The sequence below is a fragment of the Oncorhynchus clarkii genome, chromosome 12 (genome assembly GCF_045791955.1).
Source record: "Oncorhynchus clarkii lewisi isolate Uvic-CL-2024 chromosome 12, UVic_Ocla_1.0, whole genome shotgun sequence".
Lineage (NCBI taxonomy): Eukaryota > Metazoa > Chordata > Actinopteri > Salmoniformes > Salmonidae > Oncorhynchus > Oncorhynchus clarkii.
In genome coordinates, this window is record NC_092158.1 from 16062663 (window position 1) to 16079616 (window position 16954).

Below are 16954 nucleotides of genomic sequence, written 5' to 3' on the forward strand. Positions count from 1 at the left end.
AGAAGCTCACCTTATTGGCCACGTCCCCGAAGGTGAGGTTGGTAAGGGCCATGCCAGCGTATCTCCTCAGAGTGACGCTGTAGTGGTCACTGGTGAGGCCGTATATTTCACAGTCCACTTGGAGGAGTTCCCCTATAGCCTGCAGCCCCCCTGGGAACACACAGCACAGCAGGATAAATGTCAATCAATCATTGAATGAGTCTGCCCCATGAAAGTTCTACTATATGATGTCCCATGCAAGACATTGCATAAGAGCCTACATCTTTACAGGGATGAACACATGCATTAACCTACCTCTTTTCTGTTTTGGTTTCTTGGGTAATGAAACATTAAACCAATCAAATAAAGATTGTTTCATAATTTCTCTTTTTTTTTTAAGATAACTGCCTGGAAAGCAGTGGCAAGTGTCACCAAGTGGACTATACTGGTTAAATAGCCGAAATAAAAAATTGCATTTGGTCAGAACAACAGTTTTGAAGTGGATGCTTACCGAGCTCATTCATAGCGTGCCTGTGCTCTTCATCAAAGGACAGCTTCATTAGAACACACACCGCTGGGCAGATCTGATGCTCAACGGGAGAGGGCACTGGGACAAACACAATCCATTCTAATAAAAACAAGTGACCCATCCAAATATCCATACCCTAACTAAAACACAGTTCATCCATCTGAAATAAGTAGGCCTTACTCAAGTTGTCCTGTATTACCCTTCCAATTATCCATTTAAAACATTAAACAAATCAAGTACAAGTGATCTGAGCAGGAGGTACTGGTGGTTTACCCCTCCAAATACACAATGAAAAACAAAACCAACACAATTCATTACAACCGTCGCTTTAGTCCTTACTGGGTTTTTGTCCTACATTACTCATCCAAATAACCATACCCTAACCAAAGCATTAAATACATCTGAGCAGGCCTTACTGGGGTTTTTATCCTGGTCCACTCCCCTCTCATGGTTCTCCTGCCACTCCCAGCAGGTCTCGCAGTAAACCCTGATCTGTTCCAGGAGGTGCAACACTCTGATCTCTCTGCGCCCTCTCTTATCGTCAGGCTGGGAGTGGATAATGTTATGGAGGGCGGCGCTGGCTCTGGCCCGGGCCTCCTTGCTGCCTCGGGAGTTCCCCAGCAGCACTGAGTCCTTGTATGGAATAGAATAAAAAAAACTGTTTATCACTTGAAAGTAATCATAAAAACACTCCTTTCCAAAGTGGTCCTTGACGGAATAAATAACACCTAGCCTAATGATCAAATCAAAGTTTGTCACGTACTCCGAATACAGCAAGTGTAGACCTTACAGTGAAATGCTTACTCACGGGCCCTAACCAACAGTACGATTAAGTAAAAAAAATAGGTATTAGGTGAACAATAAATAAATAAAACCGTATAAAGAGTGAAAAATAACAGTAGCGAGGCTATATACGGTGCCTTGCGAAAGTATTCGGCCCCCTTGAACTTTGCGACCTTTTGCCACATTTCAGGCTTCAAATATAAAGATATAAAACTGTATTTTTTTGTGAAGAATCAACAAGTGGGACACAATCATGAAGTGGAACGACATTTATTGGATATTTCAAAACTTTTTTAACAAATCAAAAACTGAAAAATTGGGCGTGCAAAATTATTCAGCCCCCTTAAGTTAATACTTTGTAGCGCCACCTTTTGCTGCGATTACAGCTGTAAGTCGCTTGGGGTATGTCTCTATCAGTTTTGCACATTTTTTCCCATTCCTCCTTGCAAAACAGCTCGAGCTCAGTGAGGCTGGATGGAGAGCATTTGTGAACAGCAGTTTTCAGTTCTTTCCACAGATTCTCGATTGGATTCAGGTCTGGACTTTGACTTGGCCATTCTAACACCTGGATATGTTTATTTTTGAACCATTCCATTGTAGATTTTGCTTTATGTTTTGGATCATTGTCTTGTTGGAAGACAAATCTCCGTCCCAGTCTCAGGTCTTTTGCAGACTCCATCAGGTTTTCTTCCAGAATGGTCCTGTATTTGGCTCCATCCATCTTCCCATCTTCCCTGTCCCTGCTGAAGAAAAGCAGGCCCAAACCATGATGCTGCCACCACCATGTTTGACAGTGGGGATGGTGTGTTCAGGGTGATGAGCTGTGTTGCTTTTACGCCAAACATAACGTTTTGCATTGTTGCCAAAAAGTTCCATTTTGGTTTCATCTGACCAGAGCACCTTCTTCCACATGTTTGGTGTGTCTCCCAGGTGGCTTGTGGCAAACTTTAAACGACACTTTTTATGGATATCTTTAAGAAATGGCTTTCTTCTTGCCACTCTTCCATAAAGGCCAGATTTGTGCAATATACGACTGATTGTTGTCCTATGGACAGAGTCTCCCACCTCAGCTGTAGATCTCTGCAGTTCATCCAGAGTGATCATGGGCCTCTTGGCTGCATCTCTGATCAGTCTTCTCCTTGTATGAGCTGAAAGTTTAGAGGGACGGCCAGGTCTTGGTAGATTTGCAGTGGTCTGATACTCCTTCCATTTCAATATTATCGCTTGCACAGTGCTCCTTGGGATGTTTAAAGCTTGGGAAATCTTTTTGTATCCAAATCCGGCTTTAAACTTCTTCACAACAGTATCTCGGACCTTGCCTGGTGTGTTCCTTGTTCTTCATGATGCTCTCTGCGCTTTTAACGGACCTCTGAGACTATCACAGTGCAGGTGCATTTATACGGAGACTTGATTACACACAGGTGGATTGTATTTATCATCATTAGTCATTTAGGTCAACGTTGGATCATTCAGAGATCCTCACTGAACTTCTGGAGAGAGTTTGCTGCACTGAAAGTAAAGGGGCTGAATAATTTTGCACGCACAATTTCAGTTTTTGATTTGTTAAAAAAGTTTAAAATATCCAATAAATGTCGTTCCACTTCATGATTGTGTCCCACTTGTTGTTGATTCTTCACAAAAAAATACAGTTTTATATCTTTATGTTTGAAGCCTGAAATGTGGCAAAAGGTCGCAAAGTTCAAGGGGGCCGAATACTTTCGCAAGGCACTGTACAGGCACAGGTTAATCAGTCTAATTGAGGTAGTATGCACATGTAGGTATGGTTAAAGTGACGACGCATATGATAAACAGAGTAGCAGTAGCGTAAAAGAGGGGTTTGGCAGGTGGTGGGACACAATGAGAATGGGGTTGTGCTCGGTCCTCCTTTTCCTGTAGTCCACAATCATCTCCTTTGTCTTGGTCTCTGACCTCCTCCCTATAGGTGGTCTCATTGTTGTCGGTGATCAGGCACTGTTGTGTCATCTGCAAACTTAATGGTGTTGGAGTCGTGCCTGGCCACGCAGTCATGGGTGAACAGGGAGTACAGGAGGGGACTGAGCACGCACTCCCGAGGGGCTCCAGTGTTGAGGATCAGCTTGGCAGATGTGTTGCTACCTAACCTCACCACCTGTGGGCGGCCCATCAGGAAGTCCAGGATCCAGTTGCAGAGGGAAGTGTTTAGTCCCAGGATCCTTAGCGATGAGTTTTGAGGGTACTATGAACGCTGAGCTGTAGTCAATGAAAAGCATTCTCATGTAGGTGTTCCTTTTGTCCAGGTGGGAAAGGGCTGTGTGGAGTGCAATATAGATTGCATCATCTGTGGATCTGTTTGGGAGGTATTAAATGGGAGTGGGTCTAAGGTTTCTGGGATAATGGTGTTGATGTGAGCCATTACCAGCCTTTCAAAGCACTTCATGGCTACGGACGTGAGTGCTACGGGTCTGTAGTCATTTAGGCAGGTTACCTCAGTGCTCTTGGGTACAGGGACTATGGTGGTCTGCTTGAAACATGTTGGTATTACAGACTGAGACAGGGACAAATGTCATTGAAGACACCTGCCAGTTGGTCAGCACATGCCCGGAGCACAAGTCCTGGTAATCAGTCTCGCCCCGCGGCCTAGTGAATGTTGACCTGATTAAATTGTCTTACATCGGCTACGGAGAGAGTATTCACACAGTCGATTTAGCTCGTCTGGTAGCTTCGGGTCACTGGGCAGCTCGTGGCTGTGCATCCCTTTGTAGACTGTAATAGTTTGCAAGCCCTGCCACATCTTATAAGCTTCCGGCTTAGAGTCCCGCACCTTAAAAGCGACAGCTCCACCCTTTAGCTCAGTGCGAACGTTGCCTGTAATCCATGGCTTCTGGTTGGGGTATGTACTAGAGGGCGACCGATAAGCCGGCATTGCCGATTATTTGGGGCCGATTTCAAGTTATAACAATAGGTAAATGGCATTTTTGGACGCAGATTTTTGCAGATTATATTGCATTCCATGAGGAAACTGCATGGCAGGCTGAAAAGCTGTTACGCGAGTGCAGCAAGGAGCCAAGGTAAGTTGCTAGCTAGCATTAAACTTATGTAAAAAACAATCAAACTACACATGGTTGATATATTACTAGGTTAACTAGCTTGTTCTGCATTGCAAATAATCAATGCCGTGCCTGTTAATGTGTCATTGAATCACAGCCTACTTTGCCAAATGTAGGTTTTAACAAAAGCGCATTCCTGAAAAAAAAAATCACAATCGTTGCACGAATGTACCTAACCATAAACATCAATGCCTTTCTTAACCTCTTGAAGCTACGGGGCACTATTTTTATGTTTGGAAAAATAACGTTACCAAAGTAAACTGCCTATTTCTCAGGACCAGATGCTAGAATATGCATATAATTGACAGATTAGAATAGAAAACACTAAAGTTTCCAAAACTGTGAAAATATTGTCTGTGAGTATAACAGAACTGATATTGCAAGCGAAACCCTGAGGAAAATCAAACCAGGAAGTGGCTTCTATTTTGAAAACTCCATGTTCCATAGCCTGCCTTTGCTCCATTTAAAAGGGATATCAACCAGATTCCTTTTCCTATCGCTTCCTCAAGGTGTCAGTCTTTCGACATAGTTTCAGGCTTTTATTTTGAAAAATGAGCGAGAAAAACAACATTGCGTCATTGTATGGCCGGGTGCCAGCAGCGTTTTGCTTGACGCAACAGAGTTTGGGCAGCCATTGCCTTTCCCTCTCCTACTGATAAAGACAGGTGCAGTTGATATATTATCGATTATATATTTTAACAACAACCTGAGGATTGATTCTAAAAAACATTTGACATGTTTCTGTAGACATTACGGATACTATTGGAATTTGTCTGCATTGTGACCGCTCTTTCCTGTGGATTTCTGAACATAACACGCCAAACAAACTGAGGTATTTTGGATATAAAAATAATCTTTATGGAACAAAAGGAACATTTATTGTGTAACAGAGTCGTGGGTGAAAACATCCAAAGATCAAAGGTGAACGATTAATTTGATTGCTTTTCTGATTTTCGTGACCAAGCTACTTGATGCTAGGTGTACATAATATTTTGTCGAGCGATCGATAAACTTAAACGCTTGGATTGCTTTCGCTGTAAAGCATATTTTCAAAATCTGACACGACAGGTGGATTAACAAAAGGCTAAGCTGTGTTTTTCTATATTGCACTTGTGATATGAATATAAATATTTGTAGTAATATTATTTGAATGTGGCGCTACGCAATTCAGCGGTTGTTGATGACAATTATCCCGCTACAGGGATGGGTAGCGTCAAGTTAAAATCAATACACCAAAGTATATTTTTTTAAACCTGCATGTTTAGTTAAAAGAAATTCATGTTAGCAGGCAATATCAACTAGGGAAATTGTGTCACTTCTCTTGCGTTCATTGCACGCAGAGTCAGGGTATATGCAATAGTTTGGTCACCTGGCTAGTTTAACTAATTCACCAGAATTTTACATAATTACGACAACATTGAAGATTATGCAATGTAACAGCAAAATTTAGACTCAGGGTTGCCGCCCGTTCGATAAAATATGGAACGGTTCCGTATTTCACTGAAAGAATAAACGTTTCGTTTTCGAAATGACAGTTTCCGGATTTGACCATATTAATGGCCAATGGCTCAAATTTCTGTGTTTATTATAATTAAGTCTATGATTTGATAGAGCAGTCTGACTGTGTGGTGGTAGGCGGCAGCAGGCTCGTAAGCATTCATAAAAACGTTACTGCATTTGCCAGCAGCTCTTAGCAATGCTTGCTTTACAGCACTGTTTATGACTTCAAGCCTATCAACTCCTGAGATTAGGCTGGCAATACTAAAGTGCCTATTAGAACATCCAATAGTCAAAGGTATATGAAATACAAATGGTAGAGAGATAAATAGTCGACGTGTCAAAATTCCTATAATAACTACAACCGAAAAAATTCTTAACTGGGAATATTGAACCACCAGCTTTCATATGTTCTTATGTTCAGAACAAGGAACATAAACGTTCGCTTTTTTACATGGTACATATCGCACTTTTACTTTCTTCAACACTGTTTTTGCATTATTTAAACCAAATTGAACAGGTTTCATTATTTATTTGAGACTAAATAAATTAAATCTATGTATTAAGTTAAAATAAAGTGTTCATTGTCCATTCAGTATTGTTGTAATTGTCATTATTACGAAAATTATATAAATATATAAAAATAAAAAATAAAATGTTTAAAAATACATTTAAAAAGCGGACGATTAATCGGTATCGGATTTTTTTGGTCCTCCAATAATCGTATCGGCGTTGAAAAATCATAATTGATCGACCTCTAGTATGTACGTACAGTCAATGTTGGGACGATGTCCTAGAAGCACTTATTGATGAAGCCAGTGACAGATGTGCTGTACTCCTCAATGCCATTGGAAGGATCCCGGTACATGTTCCAGTCTGTGCTAGCAAAACAGTCCTGTAGTTTAGCATCTGCTTCTTCTGACCACTTTTTTTACTAGACCGAGTCACTGTTGCTTCCTGCTTTAATTTTTGCTTGTAAGCAGGAATCAGGAGGATAGAATTGTGGTCAGATTTACCAAATGGAGGGCAAGCTTTGTATGTGTCTCTGTGTGGAGTACAGGTGCTCTAGAATTTTTTTCCCCCTGGTTGCACATTTAACATGTTGATAGAAATTAGGTAAAACTGATAAATGTTTCCCTGCATTAAAATCCCCAGCCACTAGGAGCGCAGCCTCCGGGTGAGCAGTTTCCTGTTTGCTTACTTCCTAATACAGCTGACTGAGAGCAGTCTTAGTGCCAGCATCCGTCTGTGGTGGTAACTAAACAGCCATGAAACAGCCACGAAAAGCAAATAGTGAGTTCCACAGTTTATCATAAGATACTCTACTTCAGACGAGCAAAATCTAGAGACTTCCTTATATTTCGTGCACAAGCTGTTGTTTACAAATATGCAGACCCCCTCGTCTTATCGAGGAGTGTGCTGTTCTATCCCGCTAGCTAAATATCCATGTCATCATTCAGTCACGATTCCGGGAAACATAAGCTGTTACAGTTTTTGATGGCCCATTGATAGGATATTCGTGATCGTACCTCGCCTAATTTATTGTCCAATGATTGCACATTGGCAAGTAATTTTGACGTAACGGCAGCTTTCCCACTCGCCGTCTATGGATCGAGGCACCCCGCGCTGTGTCCTCTGTACCTGCGTATCTTTCTCTTGCCAATGACGGGGATGTTGGCCTTGTCAGGTGTTCGAAGTACATCCTGTGCGTCCTGCTTGTTGAAGAAAAAAAATCTTTGTCTAATTCGAAGGGAGTGATCGCTGTCCTGATATCCAGAAGCTCTTTTTTTGCAGTAAGATGCAGTGGCAGAAACATTATGTAAAAACTAAGTTACAAATAACCCAAAAGTTTATCACTTGAAAGTATTAATTAAAACACTCCTTTCCAAAGTGGTTCTCGACTAAATAAATAACACCTAGCCCAATGACAAAGAATAAGACAAAGTTACCAAACAAAAACATTACAAACCTTGTCGTTGCCATGGAGGAGTTGGATGAGTAAGGGAAGACAGCCTGACTGGCGCATGGCGATGCAGCTGTCCTGGGAGCTGGACATGGCCAGCAGAGTGCGAGACATGTCATCTTTATCATGGGTCCCCAGCATGGAAAGAAGGGAGTAAACCATCTCCACCTATAGGGTTAGAGGGCCGACCGTGAGAACAACTACTTTGAAGACACGCCCGGGTGATACATAGGTCAATTATTTATATCGAAATGTATCAAATTGTCCCACTTAGGATGCAATCTAATTTGTGAGCTACCCTCGGTTTAAAAAAGCAAATTTCTATTACATTTTTAAACTAGATAACATTTCACATTTTTGGTTTGGGCATACAGACAGAGCTCATGTGGTTTATTATTAAGGGGGGGTCGTTTGATGAGAACAGCCATACTACATCAACCTGAGTGGTAGTAGAATCTCTGGATACCTTGGTGCCCAAGTGACTGGTCAGTCTGCGGGGCACAGAGTAACTACCCCCACCCAAACTCATTTCACTGGCAGAGTCCTGATCCAGGCGAGAGCTGGAACCCTAGATGAGAAACATGTATTTTGTTAAACTTTTAAAAAGCTTTTTTTAAATTAAAATGTATTCATATTGCTTGCTAGCAATTTCCTACAGTATAACATCTTCGCCTTTCTCAAAAGCCATTAGTGTGTCACAGTGTGACAGTTTTCTTCCATAGAACAATCCCAGCAATCTCATTCATTCTGCTAAGAATCAAGGGAAGTCCGACTACATTACATTTTAAAAGTCATTAAAATATGAATCCAACGGTTTAATCGCAAGTCTCAGGGATAAAGCCTACTATGGAGTAAGACACGAATCATTAGCATTAAATGGAAAGTCAAGGCACTAAGCACGGCAAAAAAGGCAGCTCACGACAGCTCAGCTAAACTCTCCTAACCAACATTTCCAGTCAGTCCAATGGCGGAAGATATTTTCTGGAGCATTATAGGACCAAAGGAAGGAAATAAATCCGTCAAATGTTAACTACGAATCTCTGGGGGTGCAAGCCTTGTGTTAGTTTGAGATGGACTACATTGCAGTCAAACTATGCTATATCACAGTCTACAAATCACATTGCATTCCAATATCCGACTCAATGATTTAATAATGATCCCTTCAAACACGCCGATTGTCTTGGATCAGGTATGGAAGGCGAGTCGTACCTGAGAACACCCAGCGCTAGGCCCACCACTGTCCCCTGAAGCCTGGCCTCCCTCATCCTGGGCAGCCGGGTCATGCTTGCTCTGCATGAGGGAAAGAAAGAGGGAAAGAAGGGTCAGACCTCCAAAAGGAGAAAAGCATTCATGTAGCAGGCTAAATGAGAGTAACGAGTCAGAGAACGCAGAACCAGTCACCTGGAAGAGGCAGAATCCGTTCAAAAAGAGGAAATAGAAAACAGCAGGATGAGAGACTGGAAGGAAGGAAAGGGAGTGAGAGTGCAAGACAGAATGAGGACGAGAGAGAGTGGGCGAGGGAGACAGGGGAGTGATGGCAATAGAGAGATCGAGAGTGGGCGTGAAAAACTCAAAGAAACCGAGCAATGGTGACTACGGTTGCAAAGGGTCGGAAGCGTTCCGGTAAATTTTATGATACGTTTTTATTACAATACTGGGTGGGGTGAATAGATGTTATATGACACAAACAAAAAATGTAAACTAGTAAAATAGCCTACAGCAAAGTGTTTAATTTGTTAACCATTTCTGCTAATTAGTTTTTGCTACCATGTGGGTTTTCTATTGCATGAGCCTGCTAACTGAGTGTTAATTCACCTGTTTCCATACATGTTTCATTTTAAAACATGTATCTTACAAAGGATTGTTTAATCTAACTGCTTAACTATTTATCTGTACATGGATATGTATTTGAGATTTTTTTCTCATCTTTACAGGAAAATGCCACAGGCACTATCTGATGTGTGGAGACATTTCACTGCAGCGAATGTAGAAGGAAAAACTGTGTACATTTGCTAATACTGTACCAAATCATATGCGAAGAATGCAACAAAGATGCAGAATCTTCTGGCCAAGTGGATAAAGTTCCCTCAGCACTCACAAGCGACCTCTGACAAAAATCCTTCTACTTCCATGTGGTGAAAGTGATGAATCAGACAAAGCTCATGGTCCTCCTGGAATCAGAAGTTTTTTTTGACTCAATGGAGGAACGTAGTCAGAGAACTGCTGATGAATGTCTTGCTCAAGCTCTGTATGCAGCTGCTTCACCTCTGATACTCACAGGCAATGTGTATTGGAAGAGATTTCTGAATGTTCTTCGCCCAGCATACACCCCTCCCACCAGATATGCTTTATCTACTCATTTGCTGGATGCATCACTACAGTGTCTCGCCACCTTGGCCTGGATGAGGGCAAGGTTCTAGGCAGTTCCAAGCAAGGGCTTTGAGATGGAGATGCAATATGGCAGTCGTGCCAACATCGCATCAGCCACCCGGTGGAAGGGACTTTGTGGATCTGAGGCTCTTTCCCCTGTTGCCTTTAAAAACCCACCAACAATCAGTATCTCACTGATCATCCCTAAAGCCAACACCTCATTTGGCCGCCTTTCCTTCCAGTTCTCTGCTGCCTGTGACTGGAACGAATTGCAAAAATCGTTGAAATTGGACTTATCTCCCTCACCAACTTTAAACATCTGCTATCTGAGCAGCTAACCGATCGCTGCAGCTGTACAGTCCATCGGTAAATAGCCCACCCAATTGACCTACTTCATCCCCATACTGTTTTTATTTATTTACTTTTCTGCTCTTTTTTTTCATAACTAAATTGTTTTTTGTTATTTCTATTAGGATTTAATCATTTGCAACTATGTCTACTTATGATAAGGTTAAAGGTTTTTGTTTCTGTCTCCATATGATATGGAAATATATCCAATGCAAAAAACATTTACATTTAAATGGAATTAATATTAATTTGCATATATTTCTGTTAATTCCCACGGAAAGTTTCCACCTCTGAATATTCCCCAAAATGTGAAACCCTGATGGATAGAGCATTCAGTCACTAGGCTAGCTAGGGCAGCTGCAGGAGCATCAGGCTTCCTCATCCCTGACCTACATAAGCTGTAGCTCAGCCTGCAGGATGACAGTCGAAGAGGGGGGAATTAAATGTGTCCAATGATTTATCCACTCATGTAGAGGGGGAAAAGCATGTAAGCCAGCACACATGCAGGGCATGAGACAAGTAGTGTACACACAATTACCAACAGACAAAAACACACGAGCACGTATACTGTATGGGCCACCAAACAAACATCTCACATGATGCAGGCATGAGTGCACTGGCTTGAATACAGTATTCATGCACACTGACGCATGAACACACATACCAAGGCCTTATGGCTTCTAGGCTGTGCATCCAACAGGAGCAGAAGGTAGGTCACTGGTTGACTGACTGCACACATGCTCAGTCATCAGGTCAGCTAATGTGTGTGCTGCAGTCGAACAGGTCCCCCTTCATTTAATTAAAATTGGATGGAAAATAAGACGAGTATATAGATTGTGTGCAGGTCTCTCTCACACTCTCTTCTCTTTGTGCCAGACTGTGTTCAAATGCCTTCTGTACATGTATGCATGTATGAATGCACAGTGCCATGCAAAAGTATTAATCCCCCTTGGCATTTTGCCTAATTTGTTGCATTACAACCTGTAATTTAAATAGATTTATATTTGGATTTCATATAAAACGGACAAAATAGTTCAAATTGGTGAAGTGAAATGAAAAAGTACTTGCTTCAAAAAACAGAAAAGTGGTGCGTGCCTACGTATTCGCCCCTAAATAAGATCTGGGGCAACCAATTAACTTCATAAGTCACAAAGTCCACCTGTGTGCAATCTAAGTTTCACATGATCTCAGTATACAGTTGAAGTCAGAAGTACACATACACCTTAGCCAAAAACATTAACTCAAAGATGAACAATTCCTGGCATTTAATCCTAGTAAAAAGTACCTGTTTTAGGTCAGTTAGTTTCACAACTTTATTTTAAGAAAGTGAAATGTCAGAATAATAGTAGAGAGATTTATTTCAGCTTTTATTTCTTTCATCACATTCCCAACGGGTCAGAAGTTGACACACACAATTAGTATTTGGTAGCATTGCCTTTAAATTGTTGAACTTGGGTCAAATGTTAAGGAGCCACCCACAAGCTTCCCACAATAAGTTGGGTGAATTTTGGCCTACCTAACGGAGTCAGGTTTGCCGGCATCCTTGCTCGTACATGCTTTTTCAGTTCTGCCCACACATTTTCTATACGATTGAGGTCAGGGCTTTGTGATGGCCACTCCAATACCCTGACTTTGTCCTTAAGCCAATTTGCCACAACTTTGGAAGTATGCTTGGGGTAATTGTCCACTTGGAAGACCCATTTGCGACCAAGCTTTAACTTCCTGACTGATGTCTTCAGATGTTGCTTCAATATATCCACATAATTTTCCTGCCACATGAAGCCATTGATTTTGTAAAGAGCACCAGTCCCTACTGCAGCAAAGCACCCCCACAACATGATGCTGCCACCCCCATGCATCACGGTTGGTATGGTGTTCTTCGGCTTGCAAGACTTTTCCTCCAAACATGACAATGGTCATTATGGCCAAACAGTTCTATTTGTGTTTCATCAGACCAAAACAACATTTCTCCAAAAAGTACGATCTTTGTCCCCATGTGCAGTTGCAAACCGTAGTCTGGCTTTTTTATGCCGGATTTGCAGATTCAGTCTTCCCAGCCTGGTGCAGGTCTGTTTCTGGTGTCCTTTGACAGCTCTTTGGTCTTGGCCATAGTGGAGTTTGGAGTGTGACTGTTTGAGGTTGTGGACAGGTGTCTTTTATACTGATAACAAGTTCAAACAGGTGCCATTAATACGGGTAACGGGTTTAGGACAGAGGAGCCTCTTAAAGAAGAAGTTACAGGTCTGTGAGAGCCAGAAATCTTGCTTGTTTGTAGGTGACCATAACCATAATTTGCAAATAAATTCATAAAAAAATCCTACAATGTGATTTTCTGGATTTGTTTTTCTAATTTTGTCTGTCATAGTTGAAGTGTACCTATGATGAAAATTACAGGCCTCTCATCTTGTTAAGTGGGAGAACTTGCACAATTGGTGGCTGACTAAATACTTTTTTGCCCCACTGTATATACATATAAATACAATAAAAAAATAAATCGGATTAAGATGAATCGGTAACGGCTTTTTTGGTCCTTCAATAATCGGTATCGGCATTGAAAAATCATAATCGATCGACCTCTAATACCCGCCATGTTGTGGAGTCAACAGAAGTCAGAAATAGCATTATAAGTATTCACTTACTTTTGATGATCTTCATCAGAATGCACCCCAGAAATCGCAGTTCCACAATAAATGTTTGTTTTGTTCGATAAAGTCCATCATTTATGTCCAAATACCTCCTTTTTGTTTGCGCGTTCAGTTCACAAATCCAAATTCATGAGGCGCAAGCACACAAAGTCAAAAAAAGTTATATTACAGTTCGTAAAAACATGTCAAACGATGTATAGAATCAATCTTTAGGATGTTAACATAAACCTTCAATAATATTCCAACCAGACAATTCCTTTGTCTTTAGAAAGGAAAAGGAATGCAGCTAACTCACGGGCGCGCGCGAGAGCGAGCTCATGGCATTCTGCCAGACACCTGACTCAAACAGCTCTTATTCTCTCCCCCTTCACAGTAGAAGCCTGAAACAAGGTCCTAAAGACTTGACATCCAGTGGAAGCCTTAGGAAGTGCAATCGGACCAAATTTCCACTGTATATTGTATAGGCAGACTTGAAAACATACAAACCTCAGATTTCCCACTTCCTGGTTGGATTTTTTTCTCAGGTTTTTGCCTGCCATATTTTTTTTATTTTTTTTTATTTTACCTTTATTTAGCCAGGCAAGTCAGTTAAGAACAAATTCTTATTTTCAATGACGGCCTGGGAACAGTGGGTTAACTGCCTGTTCAGGGGCAGAACGACAGATTTGTACCTTGTCAGCTCGGGGGTTTGAACTCACAACCTTCCGGTTACTAGTCCAACGCTCTAACCACTAGGCTACCCTGCCGCCCCAATATGAGTTCTGTTATACACAAACATCATTCAATTTTCATTTCATTTCAGTTTTAGAAACTTCCGAGTGTTTTCTATCCAAATCTACTAACTTGGATAATATGAATATCTTCACTTCTGGGCTTGAGTAGCAGGCAGTTTACTCCTTATTCTTCCAAACTACTCAATACTGCCCCCCATCCATAAGAAGTTAACTTCTTTGGGACTGGGGGCAGTATTGAGTAGCTTGGATGAAGCTTCAGTGGTAGGCATAGTGTGTAATTCTAAGGATACAAACCCCCAGAATATTAATTTTAATTCCAGGTTGTAAGGCAACAAAATAGGAAAGATGCCAATGGGGGTGAATACTTTCACAAGCCACTATGTATACATGCACACACTATCGTTCAAAAGTTTGGGGTCACTTAGACATTTACTTGTTTGAAAGAAAAGCACATTTTCTGTCCATTAAAATATCAAATTGATCAGTGTAGACATTGTCAATGTTGTAAATGACTATTGTAGCTGGAAAAATGTTATGGAATATCTACATAGGCGTACAGAGGCCCATTATCAGCAACCATTACTCCTGTGTTCCAATAGCATGTTCTGTTAGCTAATCCAAGTTCATAATTTTAAAAGGCTAATTGATCATTAGAAAACTATTTTGCAATTATGTTAGCAGAGCTGAAAACTGTTATTCTGATTTAAGAAGCAATAAAAAAAATGGAATTCTTCAGACCAGTTGAGTATCTGGAGCATCAGTATTTGTGGGTTCAATTACAGGCTCTGGTCAAAAGTTTTGAGAATGACAAATGTTAGTGGAAATTGAGTTTGCTGCTTCAGTGTCTTTAGATATTTTTGTCCCCCTCTCCCCTGTAACTATTCCCCAGGTCATGGCTGCAAATGAGAAAGTGTTCTCAGTCAACTTACCTGGTAAAAATAACAGATAAATTAGCTGGCGCGCTTCAGTCAATAATCAACCCAGTTTCCCTCCTTCAAAATGCATACAAAATGAATCCCAAACGTTACCAACAAACTTATCCAAACAAGTCAATCAACGTTTATAATCAAACCTTAGATATCCTAATACGGAAATAAACTATACAATTTAAGACAGAATCGTTATTGTCTTTACCGGAGATAAATGACAAAGAAGCGCTTTCCTCCACGCGCTTGGAAAAACTACAGCTAAAATGGGAACCACCTAGAAAAATTACAACTTCTCCCTCATTTTCCCAAAAACCAGCATGAAACTCTTTCTAAAGACTGTTGACATCTTGTGGAAGCCCTAGGAACTGCAATCAGGGAGGATTTCGCCCTATAATAAGTGCCAGTGTTTTCTATCCAAATCTACCAATTACATGCATATCCTAGCTTCTGGGCCTGAGTAGCAGGCAGTTTACTTTGGGCAAGCTTTTCATCCAGACGTCAAAATACCGCCCCCTAGGCCAGAGGTTTATGAGAGAATCACTGACATGATGTCAGCTGGTCCTTTTGTGGCAGGGCTGAAATGCAGTGGATGTTTTTTGGGGATTCAGTTCATTTGCATGGCAAAGAGGGACATTGCAATTCATCTGATCACTATTCCTAACATTCTGGAGTATATGCAAATTGACACCATACAAACTGAGGCAGCAGACTTTGTGAAAATTAATATTTGTGTCATTCTAAAAACTTGGCCACGACTGTATGTATGCATGTATATGTTTACTGCTCCAGGGATATAATTAGTTTTGATTATATTATTTACTATTATGTATTGATATATTTCCCCCCCCCCCTCTTTATGCAACGCACTGCAGAGAACACCGGAAGAAGAATTATCACTAAATTATCAGTGAACTATTGTAATGTGTGTGAATTAATCCCATAAGGGATGGGTTTCCAACTGCCGATTTTACACAAAAAAAATGTCATTCATCATTCATTCAATAGCTCTCTTTTTCATATTTAACACAAGGAGAGAGGACAGGAGAACGCCTATGGTTGATTTCACCTCCCAGAATCAGGGTCAGGAGTTATAAACCTGGAAGGAACAAGAGTTGCTTCCAGCATTCTAGTGTTCTTAGGAGCCGCTGTAAATAAATGACGCTCTTGTTTAGAGGAGCAGAACACTGCAAAATGATTGGATGAAAGAGGACTGTGTTCAGTTCAGATAAATCACCATATCGGATCAGTAACAAAGCATTATTGTACACTTGTCCATGTGACATCTCTCTGTAATGCAGGGATGGAGGCTACGCATCAATCCCCATTGCATAGAAAGGGGAATGGTGCAGTTAGCGCACCCAGTACAACATCGAGGATTAAATGGATATCAGCAAATGGGATGGCTGTCTGACATGGCACGACACTCCGATGTAAGCAGCTTTTGGTTCTTTACATGACTCAAAGCCAACAAACTGTTCCCACAGAATGCCTGTTGAAATGGAGATGTCCACACAGGCCAGGCATTAGCCAGAATACAGAGAAAGTATTGCCAGAAATCACTGTAAATACATTTAGGGCTGGTTTCCCAGACACAGATTATGCTTAGTCCCAGACAAATCAAAGGGCATTGTAGTCATTTTAAACAGGAATAATGTGTCCGGGAAACCAGCCCTAAATATATTTAGTGAGAAATTCGGTACCTCTATTGTTTCCGGCAATACTTTCTCTGTATTCTAGCTAGAACAAGGCCTAGAGGTACATTCTAGTGTATTACACCTGAGGCTGGGGTGAGTATCACATACCTCTGGTTCTGCAGATGGAGACTGGGCATGCTGTTGGATCTTCAGTATGTCCTTCTCTATCTGCTGAATACGAGTCACCCTCACCTGAAACACAGCAGGACATTTACAGGAAGCAATCACTCAGAGGATGATAACCGGATATTACAATTACCAAATCAAATTTTATTAGTCACGCGCCGAATACAACAGGTGTAGGTAGACCTTACAGTGAAATTCCTACTTACGAGCCCCCAACCAACAACGCAGTTTAAAATACGGACAAGAGATGAAAGTAACAAGTAGTTAAATA

The 16954-nt window shown here is 41.2% G+C and overlaps 1 protein-coding gene across 4 annotated transcripts in view; it reads right to left on the minus strand.

The window, feature by feature from the left end:
* Positions 1-16954, minus strand: part of LOC139422763 (adenomatous polyposis coli protein-like) — a 50534-nt gene that overhangs the window by 9774 nt on the left and 23806 nt on the right. For all 4 annotated transcript variants that reach the window (XM_071174091.1, XM_071174095.1, XM_071174093.1 and 1 more), the window contains 7 exons: positions 16666-16749; positions 9047-9127; positions 8304-8405; positions 7844-8005; positions 925-1141; positions 491-586; positions 11-150 (listed from right to left, as the gene is read on the minus strand). In XM_071174091.1, coding sequence (XP_071030192.1) covers positions 11-150; positions 491-586; positions 925-1141; positions 7844-8005; positions 8304-8405; positions 9047-9127; positions 16666-16749 — 882 coding nt within the window. The remainder of the gene's footprint in view (positions 1-10; positions 151-490; positions 587-924; positions 1142-7843; positions 8006-8303; positions 8406-9046; positions 9128-16665; positions 16750-16954) is intronic.